This window comes from Lepidochelys olivacea, assembly GCF_965140295.1.
Source record: "Lepidochelys olivacea isolate rLepOli2 genome assembly, chromosome: 16".
In the NCBI taxonomy this organism is placed as follows: Eukaryota; Metazoa; Chordata; order Testudines; family Cheloniidae; genus Lepidochelys; species Lepidochelys olivacea.
Genome location: NC_140426.1, coordinates 16,805,114 through 16,819,896, shown reverse-complemented (window position 1 = coordinate 16,819,896; position 14,783 = coordinate 16,805,114). Strand labels below are relative to the sequence as shown.

Sequence of the window (14,783 nt, the reverse complement as noted above, 5' to 3'; positions counted from 1 at the left end):
GCTTTGCCCCGGCTATGATGTCCCTCTTCCCCAGACAACTCCAGCCTCCAGGGACGTCAATCAGGCACCTTTCACCAGCACTGACTGCACTGTAGTATCTTTCAAATCAAACAAGGAACTAAATCAAATGTCCATGGAGCAAAAGCAATGTCCCTTTGCGGCATGAAATATTGACAAGAATGTCCCCAGGGACAAGCCCAGCTTCCTGCCACTCTCTGCCAGCAAAGGGCCTTGCAGACTACATCTTCAGCTATCTTCCAACAACCAGCTAACATAATTGGGAAGTCTTTAGGGAGATGGCATCTTGATGCCTGACTGATGAGCCCCAGACAGTGCAGTTAATTTCTCATGCTCTTAGTTTTCCACTTAACCACAATCTGGTGCACCAGACGCATCAGGAAACGAGGCCTCTTCTGAACCAATACTAATAATACTACCTAGCTCTTATCACCAGTAGATCTCAAAGCACACTGCAAAGCACATTATCCCCATTTAACAGATGGAGAAATTGAGGTACAGTGACTTGCCCACCGTCATGCGGCAGTCCAGTGGCACAAGTGGGAGAACCCAACTCTCCTGAGTCCCAATCCAGTGCACAATCCCCTAGGCAACAGCAGGTCCAGGACTCACGCTGCCATGGGGAGGTTGAGGGAAATGCCCAGTTCCCTTTTGAAAATAAAGCAGGAAATTCCCAGGTTAAGAATTTAGCCTTCAGTCACCCCTAGGAACATCAAGTTGCAGCGGGGGAGGTTTAGATTGGATATTAGGAAAAACTTTTTCACTAAGAGGGTGGTGATACACTGGAATGCGTTACCTAGGGAGGTGGTAGAATCTCCTTCCTTAGAGGTTTTTAAGGTCAGGCTTGACAAAGCCCTGGCTGGGATGATTTAACTGGGAATTGGTCCTGCTTCGAGCAGGGGGTTGGACTAGATGACCTTCTGGGGTCCCTTCCAACCCTGATATTCTATGATTCTATGATCTGTTTGATCCATTTGGCCAACCCCTTAGACCCAAGATGGTACAGTGCATGCTGGGATCTGCAGGCTCTGCAGATTATCCCTTTGTACTGGAGAGGAGAGCAACTTCACCCTGTTCTGTTTTGGGCAAAATTAGGTATGTGGCACCCATGTTCCCAGCACATTGGAAAGCTTGGGTTCCCCCGAGACAGAGGGCTTTCCCCACAGCTGAATGCAGCCATCTCTGGAACATGGCAACCTCTGTTGTCCCAGCAACACACTATCAGCAAGGTCTAGAAGAGAGAGTGGTGAACGAGAGAAACCCTCCCCACACTACAAACGATTGCAGTCACATTGAATCCCTGCCCTTGAGGGCTGCGAGATTAGGGGGTCAGATGAGGTTATCAGGCACAATGCATCACACGGGGGTCTTGGTGGTGGTTTTGCGGGGGCGGGGGTAGGTGGGTCAGGTGTCTGGGAAAAAGGGAGGCATTTGCAGCAGCAAAGCGACTGGTTTCATTCAAATGGCTCCAGCTGACGCAGGATCAAGCCTGTCCCATGTAAGCTCGAAACTTCCCAGCTCCCACCAAGCCGGACAGCTTGGGCCAGGGACACATCACAAGGGGGCGTTTTGAAATCCAAACAGTCCTCTCATGACCGGGTCGCTTGACTTCAAAGAACACGGCCTCCTCCCCGCTTAGCAGGGACGTTGGGGAACTGGGAGCCAGTGCTGTGTGAGACTCGGCACATCGCAAAGCCCAGGCCAGGGCCAGCAGCACAACTGAGTAGAGCCTTGCAAGCCCCCGAACCTGCTGGGAACTGATCCCAGGTGTCAGCTTTGGGTGGGGGCTGAAAACAACCTGAGCGACCCTCTTGGGCTTGGGCACACTACCAGCTTTAGCAGAGCCATTGCAGGGATTGGTCTTTCCCTGCAGCCCCTTCACCCCAGGGCTTGGCCCAGCCAACCTCCATGGACGCTCTATCGTCCTGTGTGCAATTTCCAGGCATCCTGTCTCTTCTGGAGCCTGAGCCGATACTGCCGCAGCCAACAGGCATCTTTCCATTGACTCAAATGAGTGGGGATCAGGCCCACAATGAGCACGCTCTCTGGGTAGGTATGAGATGTCCAAACACCTTCTCTTTATGGGGAGCTCCCTCATTCAGATGGTCCCAACTTGACCCCTTGATGATCCTAAGAGGTCCCCAGAGCAGGAACTCCTTCTGCTGAACTGTCTGTGTGCTCCTGATATTGCTAAGGTAACAAACAAGAAGTGGGGAGGATACTCTTGCTCCATCACACAAACCCAGTTATTTCGAATAACCATTGCAGGTCACCTCTACACAGGACCCAGTTCCCCCTCGCTGGTGCTGAGCACACAGCTAGTGCAGAAGTCAGTGCCACCAGCACTGTGAGCAAACAGCCCTGCGCCCTCTGACCTGACGTGGGGGCCCTCTCCAGAAACAGAGATAAAGATCACTGAAAGGAGAGAGGATCTTTGTATCTCCAGATCCCATCTGTTCTTGCAGCTTATTCCCACCCTGAGGTTATAATTGCACCTAGGGCCTGATCCTGCATCTACCGCGGTCACTGACACAGCTCTCATTGGTTTCAGTAGTACAGGATCAAGCTGTGAGATACGCGATGACTGGTGCCCTGTCACTGCCACAGGTGAATAACTTTGGGCAAGTCATCAGGGCTTAATTCATGCCAGGGCTGAGCCTTGGCACCTCTAGGCTTGGCAGTTCCCAGCCCCAGCACCTCTAGGCCTGCTGCATCAGTTATGAACATAAAAAATAAAAATTGCTTGAGCCCCGGCACCGCTATCATTACAAATTAAGCACTGCAAGTCACTCACCTCCCTGTGCCTCAGTTTCCCCATCTATAAAATGGAGACAGATGACATTGCCCTCCATTGTAAAGCACTTTGAGATCTACAGATGAAAAGCACTGTATAGGCACTAGGTGGTGTTATTACCATCGTAATCTCCAAAGCCAATGGGGATGCCTGGAATGGAGGATACGAATGAGAAAATGGGTCAGATCCTGCCCCACTGAGTTCAGCAACAGCTGGCTGCTGGGACTGAGAGCAGAGTCAGGCCCCAAGCTCCAGTCCGAAATCTGAAGCGCTGTCATGCAGTGCAGAAGGACGATGCCCTCAAACAACATGACTGTTTTACTCACAAAATCATCTTTATTTGGTACAAAACCAGAAATAAATAAGTGTGCCGAGAAAGCAGTTTGATTATAACAAAGACTGACCACGAGGGAACTAACCTTTTAATATGTGGTTAGCAACAAACCCTTCAGCCCTGGAACTCCCTTCCCAGGCCTCCCACATCAGCTCGGTGGCTTTTTAAACATCTGCCTCACCCAGCACTGCGCAGTGTGTGCTTGGCCTCGGGATGGCTACAGGACCTGTGCAACGCTAGCAAACCTCTGCACCACTTCCAGAGCTGCAATGTGCATCTCAGCTCTCCGAGCAGTATGCACCTGAGCACTCAATGCGTGGACAGGGCACGGGATGGGGACTCAGGAGACCTGCGGTTCTGTCCCTGATATGGGCACTGATCTGCTGGTGACCTCTCTGGGCCTCCATTTCCTCTCCCACCCTTGAGCAATGGGGCTGTGATCTCAGATGGGGTCTCTAGGTGCTACCCCGATACAAATGGAAAAGAACAGTAATGGCCTGGTGTCTCCAGTGTCTGTCTCAGGCGAGTCACAGGCTCCGTGATTCCACCTGAGAGCCAAAAGCCAAGGAGATTAACAGCCGCTGGGGCGGTTTCCCCTCCCAGGTTCTCGGTATCTCAGCTCTGATTGCCCTCAAGACCATGTAGGCAGCTCTGTTTGCTTAAAAGCTGCACGTGATAGCAGGTCCAAGGACAACCCCATGTTGCAAGAGACTAATAGCACCTGATGTTTACAACCCCTCACCCCTCCACCACTGCTGAACACTGGATGAACCAGGGCCTCAAGCCCATGCTCCTCTGCTGAGCTAGTAGGTGAGGTGATGGGTACAATGACCAGACAACGAGAGGTCAGCATTTGCTGGCCTCCAAACTGCCTTGGCACCATCCCACGGGGTCAAGGCCATTTCACTCTCCGAGGGATTGAGCCATAGGGCTGGGAGTAGGGTTGCCAAATATTGGTTGGGCATATTGGAGGTTTCATCACGTGACACCATCTTTAAATTAAAGATTAATGTTTAATTCCTGGAGACTCCGGGACAATCCAGGAGGGTTGGCCACCCTAGCTGGGAGCCAAAGGAGGGGAGTTTTACAGGATCATGGGGAACCTCTTGCAGGGCACTGAACTGATGGCAGGCAATGGGGCTTGGGGATTCTAGGGAGACACACAGGGGACAAAGGAAGAAGCGCATGTCAGACTGAGCTGATGCCACGTACGGGAGATGGAATCAGGAACAGAAGGAGAAGGAGACAATGTCTGGTGGGGTTTGGGGCATGGGATCAGCATCTTCTCCCGTCCTCTGCCCATTCCCAGCGCCCCGTCGCTGCCATTAGTAGGGGTAGGGTGAGACGGAAATGAGGATGAGGAAGACGCTCCGTGCCCGCTGCTCGCCATGAGCCAGGGCCTGCACCTTCAGCCGATAGACGCCGGCAGTGTGGAGTGGGCGCAGTGTGGAGAGGACCCCCCGGCCTCTCTTGTCCCGGAGGGCGAAGGGGCTGCCCGGGCCCTGTTCCAGCAGAGTGAAGACAGTGCGGTTCTGCAGGAGGCTCCCCTGGGAAGAGGCAGTGAGCTGGACAACGTCGTGGCCGGCCGGGATGCCAAAGGGCAGCGTGAGAAGCTCGTACTGCAGAGTGAAGGGGCCTCCAGGGCTGCGGCGGAAGCACACTCTGCACGAGAACGGGCAGAGGACGTGGGTGAGAGCGGTGAGGAGCGGCAGCATGATCTGAGCCTCGGGCTAGCAGCCAGGACTCCTGGGTTCTAAGCCTGGACAGCCTTGGACAAGTCACTGAGCCAGTCTGTGCCTCAGTTCCCCCACCAGGGAAAGGGCAGGGGGAGGGTCAGACTTGGCAAGTCTCAGCACTTTAACTCTTCAAAGTGCTAAATATCATTAATGTACTGAAATGGACATGTGCCAGTCCAGGCCCACTGGTGTTACACCCAGGACCTGACCACCCCCACAACCTGGCAGCAGAGCTGAGAAGAGCATTAGCAGGTTGGTCACGCCAGGAGAAGAGGAACAGCTGCCCCACTTGGGTACAACCCCCTTCCAAAAGAACTTCTCCCCCCCTCCCCACCTTACCCTGGGCTGGAGCCTCTCCTATAGCCTGTGGGGCAGGGTGTATCCAGGCACTGGGAGCCTCCCCGCATGTTAAAGCACACCTGGCTCGGGTTGCAGTGAATCCTCCTCTCTGCACATTCATCTATGTCTGCAGAGGAGAAAGGAGGGGGGAGTGAGGACAGACAGGTGCTCAAGGGGGCCCAGGCTCTGCTGCTGGGGGATCCTGCTCGTTGTATCACACCCCTCTGTGCATTCAGGTGAGCAGCTGCGCCCTGGAGAGCTCCTCCATTTTACCTGCTGGGTGAGCTGCAGAGTCTGGTGGCAGCAGGCACCCGCCCAGGGCACCCACCCAGTTACTAACATGCCCCCAAAGCATGACCATACTGCACACGGGTCCAGGAAGCAACAGAGCCACACAGGAGCGCCACAGCAATTCCTGAGCAATGGCTTGGCAGAGGGGGCAGGAGGACCATGGCCCTGTGGGCTAGTGGCCTGAGGCCAGGCATAGGCACCAGGAGGTCCCAAGTTCTAAGTCTGGCTCTGCCACCGCCATGCAGTGTGTCCCTTGGGCAAGTCACATCACCTCTGTTTCCTGCTCCATGGATTGGTGGCAGTGATACTAAGCTGCGAGCGCCATTTGTGAGGTGTAGGAATTTAATGGGCTAGATCCGGCCCTGGCCTAGCTCCGTTGACTTCCCTACAATGATGCCCCTTTGCTTGGGAGATGAAAAGTGCAGCACCAATGCAGGCACTGTGGGGAGCCTGGCACCTGGGTGGGGATTTTGCTGGCACAGCCAGAGACAGATGTGAAATCCAGGCTTTAGAAAGGGAGATTAGGGCTTACAGTATCAAAGTGGCAGGGAGGGATGGACGGACACACACGCTATGTAACCGACTCCTGAACAGCACGCACTGACCCCGGCAGGTTTCCCCATTGGGCAGCAGCCGGTAGCCAGCTGGGCATAAGCACTGGTAGCTGCCCTCCGTGTTCCTGCACTCGTGTTGGCACAGGTTCCGCACCTGACATTCGTCAAGATCTGTGTAAAGAGAAGGGAGGGGAAGAGAGGAGAGATTCCGAGTCCGGCACACTGCAATGCACTGCTGTGCCCTCCACCCGCAACCCCGAGGGGCAACCCCAGCCCCACATGCAGCATGACACTGCCCCTATGCCTTCAATGCACAGCCACCATGGTGCACAGTGCCACTGAAACAACTCTGCAAAGGCGTAAGGCCCCGGCAAGTGCTCCCATTTACCCACCCTCCGGGGGAGATGTGGCCCAGGGAAGCCCCACCCCAGCCCCACGGGGGACCAAAGGCCTCGGCCCCAGGGAGACCAATTGTATGGGGGAGCAGGTAGAGTCACAGAATGGCTGGCACAGTGGGGAGGAAGAAGGGAAGTAGGAGTGAGGAGAGTGGGTTATAAGACGGGCTATTCCCTTTAGGCCCTGGTGGGCACCCAGATCCTGCATGACCCTTCTGTCAGCCCACAGCCTCTCTGTCGATGCTGGCACGCAGAGCGCCTGCTTGCACCAGCGGCTTTTGCAACACGGACACTTGTTCATCGGGAACTGGATTGATGGCACCAACCCCTGCCCCCCCAGGCAGCCAGCAGGTGCCGCCAGCTTTCAGTTGTCCCCCAGCTAGGCTGGAGTTGGGCCTGTTCCAGCTGCATCTCTCCAAGGCTCCCCCTCTCTGGAGTGACAAGGGTCAGCAGCACGTGGCCTTACCAGTGCAAAGTCCATTGCGCCTGGTGAATCCTGACGGGCACTGGGCCTGGCTGCTGGGGCTCAGGGCGTTACCAGACTGGCCGAAGGAGAACCAGGTGTAATAGCCTCCCCCGGGCGAGCGGCCACTTGGTCTGAGCCACTGCAGACGGGTCCTTCTGTTGCTGACACGCATCACGTTCCCTCCTGCCTTCTCCGGCCCAGCACAAGACTTGCCATCCCCACGTAAGGCCTCCCCAGGTGGGCACAGGCATCTGTAACTGCCCTGGAGGTTGCGGCACTGGAAAGCACATGGCGGAGGTACCCGCTGGCATTCGTTTATGTCTGATACAGAGAGAAAAGCCAGCATGAGTAGCAGAGCCCAGCTTTCTGGGGCAGAAGCCGCGCTGGCTAATGGCTAGAGCAGGAAATAGGAACCCAGGATTCCTGGGCTCTGTTCCCTGGCTCTGGGAAGCAGAGTTGTCTCCTGGTTAGAGTGGGGGGAACTGGGAGTCAGGACTCCTGGGTTTCTATTCCTGGCTCTGCCACTAACATGCTGCGTGACTCTGAACAAGTCACTGCACCAGCTACAGCTTAGTATGCCCACCTACGAAGTGAAGATAACACTTCTTGATTCCCACCACCACAGAAGGCTTGTAAGGGTTAATGAATGATCCTGAGGCGAAGGGCAGGGGACAAGGTCCAGCGCAAAGCATTCACACCCACCACCCTCTGCACCCAAACACCCGCCTCCTGCAAGGTTTGAAGCTTCACTGGCAGCTTCCCCCAGATCCATGCCTGGCAACTCTCCTTCTCCCCTGCTCTCACCGGGGGGCGCTCTCGCTGGGCAGCGGGAGAGCAGGCGGCTCCCTCTACAGGTGACAGCATGAAAGGGACTGGGCAGAGGAGAGCTGTGTCGGGAGAGAACTAGCTGCGTTACTCCAGCAGCCACCTGGGGGGTCGAGACCCGTCTCCGGACTTGTCACAGAGCGAGTCAGTATCGGAGTCTGGAATTGAACCCAGGAGTCCTGAGGCCCACCCCCACTCTCCTGCTCGAACCAGCAGAAATGCTACCTCTCCCTGCTTTTCTCATTGCATGGCAAAGGCTGGCAGGTCTGTGTTACCCAAGCAGGGTCGGCCGGTGCCCTGGGTCCTGTAACCGCGGGGACACGTGCACCGGTGCCCGCCGACGGTGTTCACACAGATCTGGTTGTAGCGACAGGCGTGGGATCCCTCCGCGCACTCGTCCAGATCTGTGGGGAGAACGAGAGGAGAGGTCCCCCGGCGAGCAAGTCCCCACACAGCAGCTAAAGCAGAGGTGGGCAATATGGCCCGCGGGCCACATCCAGCCTGCGGGACCATCCTGCCCAGCCCCTGAGCTCCTGGCTGGGGAGGCTAGCCCCCGGCCCCTCCCCCGCAGCACCACCACCAGAGCTCTGGCCCGCCGCTCCTGCTGGGCAGTGCGGGTGGCGTGGCTGGCTCCGGCGGGGCTGCGAGCTCCTGCTGCTCTGAGCAGCATGGTAAGGGGGCGAGGAGCGGGGGGGTTGGGTAAGGGGCAGGGGGTCCTGGAAGGCAGTCAGGGGACAGGGAGCAGGGGGCGGTTGGATGGGGCCGAGGTTCGGGGGGGGCAGTCAGGGGATGGGGAGCAGGGGCAGTTGGATAGGCGTGGGAGTCCTGGGGGGCCTGTCAGGGGGCAGGGGTGTGGATAGGGGTCGGGGGGCACTCAGGGGACAGGGAGCGTTGGATAGGGGGTGGGGTCCCGGGGGGGCAGGGGGGCCCAGGAGGGGGCGGTCAGGAGACAAGGAGCAGGGGGGTTGGATGGGTAGGGGGTTCTGAGGGGAGCAGTTAGGGGGTGGAAAGTGGGAGGGGGCGGGGGCGGGGGCCAGGCTGTTTGGGGAGGCACAGCCTTCCCTACCTGGCCCTCCGTACAGTTTCGCAACCCCGATGTGGCCCTCAGGCCAAAAAGTTTGCCCACCCCTGAGCTAAAGCCATGGCCCCTCCTCGTGCATCATGGGCTGAGATGCCAGGAGACCACTGACCACTTGTCACTGCCTGGGACCCCTCTTGTGTCCAGCCTCCTGATCCGCTTTGGCCTGTACTGAGCACGGGGCCGATCGAGGGCTCCCTGGCTGGGCTCACTGAGACTAACTCCCCTCTCCGTTAAGGGGGACCCCAGGTGGGGCAGGATGGGAGGAGCTGGCCCTGCAGCTTCCCCGTCCCACAAGGCAGAGGACTCATCCCTGGGCTGTTCATCCAGCCCCTGGCACAGGCTGGAATGCCCCGCTGGAGAGCCTTAGGGAAGGAGTGCGAGCCAGGCGATGTCCCTCCCCATGGGCCGGGCAGGAGAGCCCAGGGGCCGTTACCTTCACACCCCACTCCATCCACAGCCGGACGGAAGCCAGCCCTGCAGTGCGTCAGACACCGATAGGCCCCCGCCAGGTTTGCACATTGCTGCTCCGGGTGGCAGGCATGGGTGCCCTGTGCACACTCGTCTACGTCTGCAGAGAGAGCCGACCGTCAGTGTAGCTGCCTCACCCCCTCGCCCATGGAGCCTGGCAGCAGGGGGGCTTCTGGGCCCAGGCCACCTCCAAAAGAAACCCTCTGCCCCCCTCTCTGCAGGGAGGCCTCCTGCCGGTCTCCTTCCCGATGGGCAGCATCGATGAAACTGCCAATGGCTGCTTCACAGCATCCTCGGACCCCCAGCCACCACGCCCTTCGACCTCTGGCCCAGCAGGGTGCACAGACATTCCCGCGCTGGGTGGGGGGGGTCTTTCCCCCTGAGACGTCCAGAGAAGAAGGATGGACTGGTCTATGGGGCAGCCCCCTGCTATGTTCCCCAAGGGAGCTCCCAGGGCCAGACCTGCACGTGTTCCTGTCTCCAGCCTCCTGATATTCCCATGGGCACCCACCAGCCCCAGGGAAAGGGGCCTTCCTCGCTCTGGGGAGAAGGCAGAGGGGGCATCCCCTCCCTCACCTAAGGAGGCTCTGGAGATCCCTCCGCCTGGGATCGCTTGCCCCCATGCAGCGAGGGCGCAGGGCGAATTGCTTGTGCTCACACCCAGAGGCTGTCCTGTCCTGGGCCTGCAGCTTCCCCGGGAGGTCAGGCCAATGTTGGGGGGGGAGGGAAGCTGGAGGGTAGCCCCTTCCTTACCTCTGCACTCCCTGCCATCCGGCACCAGGGCGTATCCGGCAGGACAGGCGCAGGAGAAGCTGCCCATGGAGTTGTGGCAGGCATGGGAACAAGGGCTCTTCGCAGCTGCACACTCGTTCCGATCTGGGATGCAGGGAAAAGGAGTTACCGTCCCTTCCCAGCAAGAGCCTGGGGTAGCACGGGCCAGGTACACCTCTGCTGCCCCCACCCTCAGCACCGAGCCAGGCGAAGCCACGACTGCCGGGGAAGAGGCACCTCAGCAGAGGTTACTGACCCGGAGATCACCCCAGGGCAGCGGGGAAGCAGAAACCAGGCCCTGGGGAACTGCCTCTGGAGAGCTGCCATTGCTGGGGGGAGAGCACAGAGGCTGCATGCACAGACCTCCAACCTCCCCTCCTGCCCCCATGCAGCACCTCTCCTCACCCTGGCTGGGACGGCTCCCAGGTATGCACATCTAGTAATGGCCTCTGCCAGCCACAGGGTGCCAGAGCCTCCCACGCAGGGCTGCAGCCGGTGCTGGGTAGATGTACAAGCACCAGCTAGTCTGCTAAAAAGAGCAGCCCGGGCGCAGGCAGGACTGAACTGGGGTGGCCAGCCCAGCCTGCCACCCGCACCAACACTGCTGTTGTTAGCACGCTAGCTCAACGAAAGGCAGCATGCCGACGTCTAGCCGCACTGGGAATTACAGGGCCGCGGCACCCCCGGGGACGCCAGACACTGAAGACACCCTGGCGTTGAGCAGGGATGGAGAACGGGCCCCAGCCTGAGGGAAGCTCATGGCCCACCCCTCAGGAATGGCGCTTACCTATGCAGTACAGCTGCTGCGGGCCCAGTGCAAACCCCTGCGGGCACTGCTCTCCGTTCGCCTCTGTGACAAAGACAAGAAGGCAAGAGAGCCCCGTCAGCACCTCAGTGAGGCAGGGCTCGTGGGGAGCACGGGGGACAGGAGCCCTCGGCACAGCATCACCCAGCTCCCAGGTACGCCAACGGGGAACGGCCTCCCTCTCTCATCCTGGGGAGCAGGGCAGACTGGGAGAAGCTTGTCCTGCCACCGTCCGGCCCGTGGACTCTGACTCCAGGGCTGTCAGTGGGCCACACTCACCCGGAGAAGACGGCTGCTCTCCTGTTACCTGCGTGGAGGGAGGAGCTGAGCTGGAAGAGGAGCTCCTCAGAGGCCGGGTTGAAGGAGGATGTGATGGCCCTGGCCTGGACGTGCTGCACCAGGGAGGGCTGCCGACCCAGGGCAGCATTGTACTCTATGCTGTGGTTGCGGCGGATCTGAAGCGGGAGCCCGTCCTGCAAGTAGCTCTGCACAGACTCCACGTGCAGCTGCCCGGCCCCTGTCTGCACGTAGCGCTCGCTGAAATCCTGGGTGAGGGGAAGAGGGAGATGGGACACTCAGGCACCGGGGCTCACCGGGACGAGGGACTGTGGCAGCGGGGATCTCCTGTTTTGCCCTTGGCTGTCACTGTGGGCAGGAACAGGCACTGCCAAGGTGCTGGCGGGGGCTGCTGGGCAGAGAAGAAGGTAGCGAGGGCGGTGTCCCAGAGCTCCTACTGACCTGGAAAAGCACAGCAGCCTCTGTGATGCTCTCCGGCACAAACCCGTTGACCACAGCGTCGAAGAGAAGAGCCCCACCGGCGTCCAGGCCTCGGGCGACATGCGTGATCCGGAGAAGCTCCCCTGCAGCAACAAGGGGTGGCAAGCAGGGGTCAGCAACTCCGTACCAGTTAACGATCCAGCCCACGATGATTTCAGACAGCCCCGGGGCTCAGCCAGGCTGCAAAGGGCCCAGATCTGGACTCTGGATGGGGCCAGCAGCAAATTTCAAGATGTCGAAGCCAACTTTTAAACCTGGGAGTATTTGCATCTGCAGGCTTGTCTCTGACCCCAGCAACTCGCTGTGCAGACACAAGGCTCCCTGCAGAGCACCGCAGGCCACCCCAGCAAAACACCATGCCCCATCGCTGGCTCTTAGGAAGGGCTCGGTAAGGCTGGCACTGAAATGAGCTGCCCTGCCTGGCTGGGAGCCCTGCAAACAGCTCTTCATTCTATTCCCTCCAGATGCCTGGACACCAAACGTCCTGTTTCCCTTGGGGTTCCAGTGAACCCGGAGCCCCCATCTGGAATTCAGGCCAAGGGGTCAGTTTTCACTAGTGTGGGGTTGAAGCCACAAATTTCACTGGGTTTTGTGCCAAAGTTGGTCCCCTAAAGCAGAGGTGGGTCACTCAGGCTGGGACACAGCCCTGCTCCAAAGGCTCACGAGCCACCCCAGACGCCTCAGGCACCGCGGTGGAGATGGCTAGCACACAACAAAACCAGAACCCAGGCGGCACTCCTTGGGGGCTTGGGTTTTGCTGTGAACGTTTTGCACAACCTCAGCATGCAGTGGTCACCAGCCTGTCTCCAGGAACTCCCTGCAAAGCGACCTAAAGGATAGGACTCAGGATCCCTGGATTCAATGCCCATTTTTGCCACTGGCCTGCTGGGTGACCTTGGCAAGCCACTGCCCCTCTGTGCCTCAGTTTCCTCAGCTGTAAAATGGGGATAATGATACTGCCTGCCTTTGAGATCTACTGATGCCAAGCCCTGTGTAAGAGGCAGGTATTTATTATTATCTGACCCCCCGGGTGAGAAATGAGCAGTGCAGGGTTTCCTTCCCCAATCCATCCTCCTTATGAGCTATGGGTGATACCTAGCTCTCTGGGTGGCTGACGGAACGTTTCTGCTGACTGAGACATGCCACGGATGTCACCCTGATCATCGTCCCAGGCCCTCTGTTCCAACTGATGCCAAACCTCCCACCCAGCCCTAAGGGAACCTCCCTAACAACAAGGCTCCCACACGGACTCCTGCACCATGATCTCTGCCGCCCTCCCTTGGCTCTCAGTAGGACACACATGCCTGCCTCCTCACCTGTGGCAAACTCCACCTGCGACTCCTGCCTGAAGACACCACTGGTCAGCGAGAAGCCGTTCCTGGTGCTGCCACTCTGATGTGCAAAGGACCAATAGATCGGAGCAATGATGGTGACCAGGACTCTCATCAGCGGCCCTGGGAAGTTCAGGGAAGGGCACGAGGGTCAGTCCCATCTCAGTCAGGGCTCTTCTGAGGAGTAGCTGTGCGTTCTGGGGAGAGGCGCCCCGGAATCCCAGCCAGCTCCCCACCCAGTGCATCGGTCATACTGGCCTTAGCAATTAAATTGTGGTCAAAGGTCCTTATTGGGGCAGCAGAATCAGAATCATGATCCTACTCCAGCATGGCACTCCCAGCACCAAACAGTCTGGAGCCATTCATCCCAGGGAGGTACTAAGCCTGTTCTGCTCACATGGGAGACTCCCGTCTGTATCTGGGTGAGCACTCAGGAGTTCCTGCCCTGCTAGCCCTGTGCCCCAGGGGTCAGAGGTGCTAAGCACCTACTGCTCCCACTAGTCACCGAAGAGGGCACTCAGACCTTCTCATACCAAGGCAAGAGGCCTCTCGGTGATGGGTCAGGCTCCCCCATAACTCAGCCCCCAGATCCCTTCCATGAAAATCCTGTTAGGAGCAGCTCCCTCCCCAACAGCACCCGAGGAACCCACCAAGGGAGTCGCAAGCTTAGATCCCTAGGCCAGAAGGGACCATTGTGATCATCTAGTCTGACCTAGACCAGAGAAAGCCCCAAAATAGCTCCTAGAGGAGATCTTTTAGAGAACTATCCTGTCTTGATTTAAAAATGGGCAATGATGGAGAATCCACCACGAGCCTTGGGAAATTGTTCCAATGGTTAATTACTCTCACTGTTCACAATTTACATCTTATTTCCAGCCTGACTTTGTCTAGCTTCAACTTCCAGCCATTGGCTCATGTGATACTTTCCTCTATTAAACTGAGAAGCCCACTATTAAATATTTGTTCCCCATGTAGGTACTTACAGACTGTCATCAAGTCACTCCCCTGGACCCTCTCTTTGGTAAGCTAAATAGATTGAGCTCCTGGAGTCTAATACTAGAACGCAAGTTTTCTAATCCTTGAATCATTCTCATGGCTCTTCTCTGACTCCTCTCCAACTGATCAACATCCTCCTTGACTTGTGGGCCCCAGAACCGGAAGCACGATTCCAGCGGCGGGCCCACCAGTGCCCAGTACAGAGGGAAAGCACAGAGAGCTGTGATGCCTGCTGCGTTTGGAGTGCGGAGAGCAGGCAGGCAGGCAGATCGGACCAGCTCCTCAATTCAAGCAAACCCACCTCGCGCCTCACCCTCCAGACTCCTTCCTCAGCTCCCAACAGCGTTCCCCAGTCTGTACCGCACCCACTCAGCCCTGCGCCGCGCGAGGCCCAAAACGAGCTTTGGCTGCCAAGTGCCAGAGGGGCATTGAAGAACCACCTGGGTTCTCCGGGACACCGCCCTCACTACCTTCTTCTCTGCACCCCGGTAGGTGCCTGGCAGGCACAGTCACGGTTAGGTTAGCATACCGCGGGGCACTGCGGGTACTGCACTGTCCCAGGCCGGGGCTGGGGGGGCAGACAGGACTCAGGTATGTGAATGTAAAGGGGGATAGACCGGTCCTGTGGTTCTCCCGGGCCTCCAGCTCCCAGACTAGATGCAGCTTGTGCTACTAGAGGTCTCCCTAAATCCTGGGATGGGTTACCTAGCCAGGGCACAGACAACGGGTTACATACGTGTACGAGTGGGATCAGCAGCATTTATCCACTACATCCCACTAGAGCTGGTAAAAAAATACCGCA

General features: G+C 57.9%; 1 protein-coding gene across 1 annotated transcript in view; it reads right to left on the bottom strand.

The window, feature by feature from the left end:
• Positions 1-3,126: 3,126 nt before the first annotated feature.
• Positions 3,127-14,783, bottom strand: part of HMCN2 (hemicentin 2) — a 112,036-nt gene continuing 100,379 nt past the window's right edge. The window contains exons 87-97 of the mRNA XM_084649981.1: positions 12,971-13,108; positions 11,616-11,737; positions 11,185-11,422; positions 10,860-10,922; positions 10,055-10,177; positions 9,267-9,401; positions 8,028-8,156; positions 6,928-7,248; positions 6,118-6,237; positions 5,222-5,348; positions 3,127-4,808 (exon numbers count right to left, since the gene is read on the bottom strand). Coding sequence (XP_084506107.1) covers positions 4,472-4,808; positions 5,222-5,348; positions 6,118-6,237; positions 6,928-7,248; positions 8,028-8,156; positions 9,267-9,401; positions 10,055-10,177; positions 10,860-10,922; positions 11,185-11,422; positions 11,616-11,737; positions 12,971-13,108 — 1,853 coding nt within the window. The 3' untranslated portion in view covers positions 3,127-4,471. The remainder of the gene's footprint in view (positions 4,809-5,221; positions 5,349-6,117; positions 6,238-6,927; positions 7,249-8,027; positions 8,157-9,266; positions 9,402-10,054; positions 10,178-10,859; positions 10,923-11,184; positions 11,423-11,615; positions 11,738-12,970; positions 13,109-14,783) is intronic.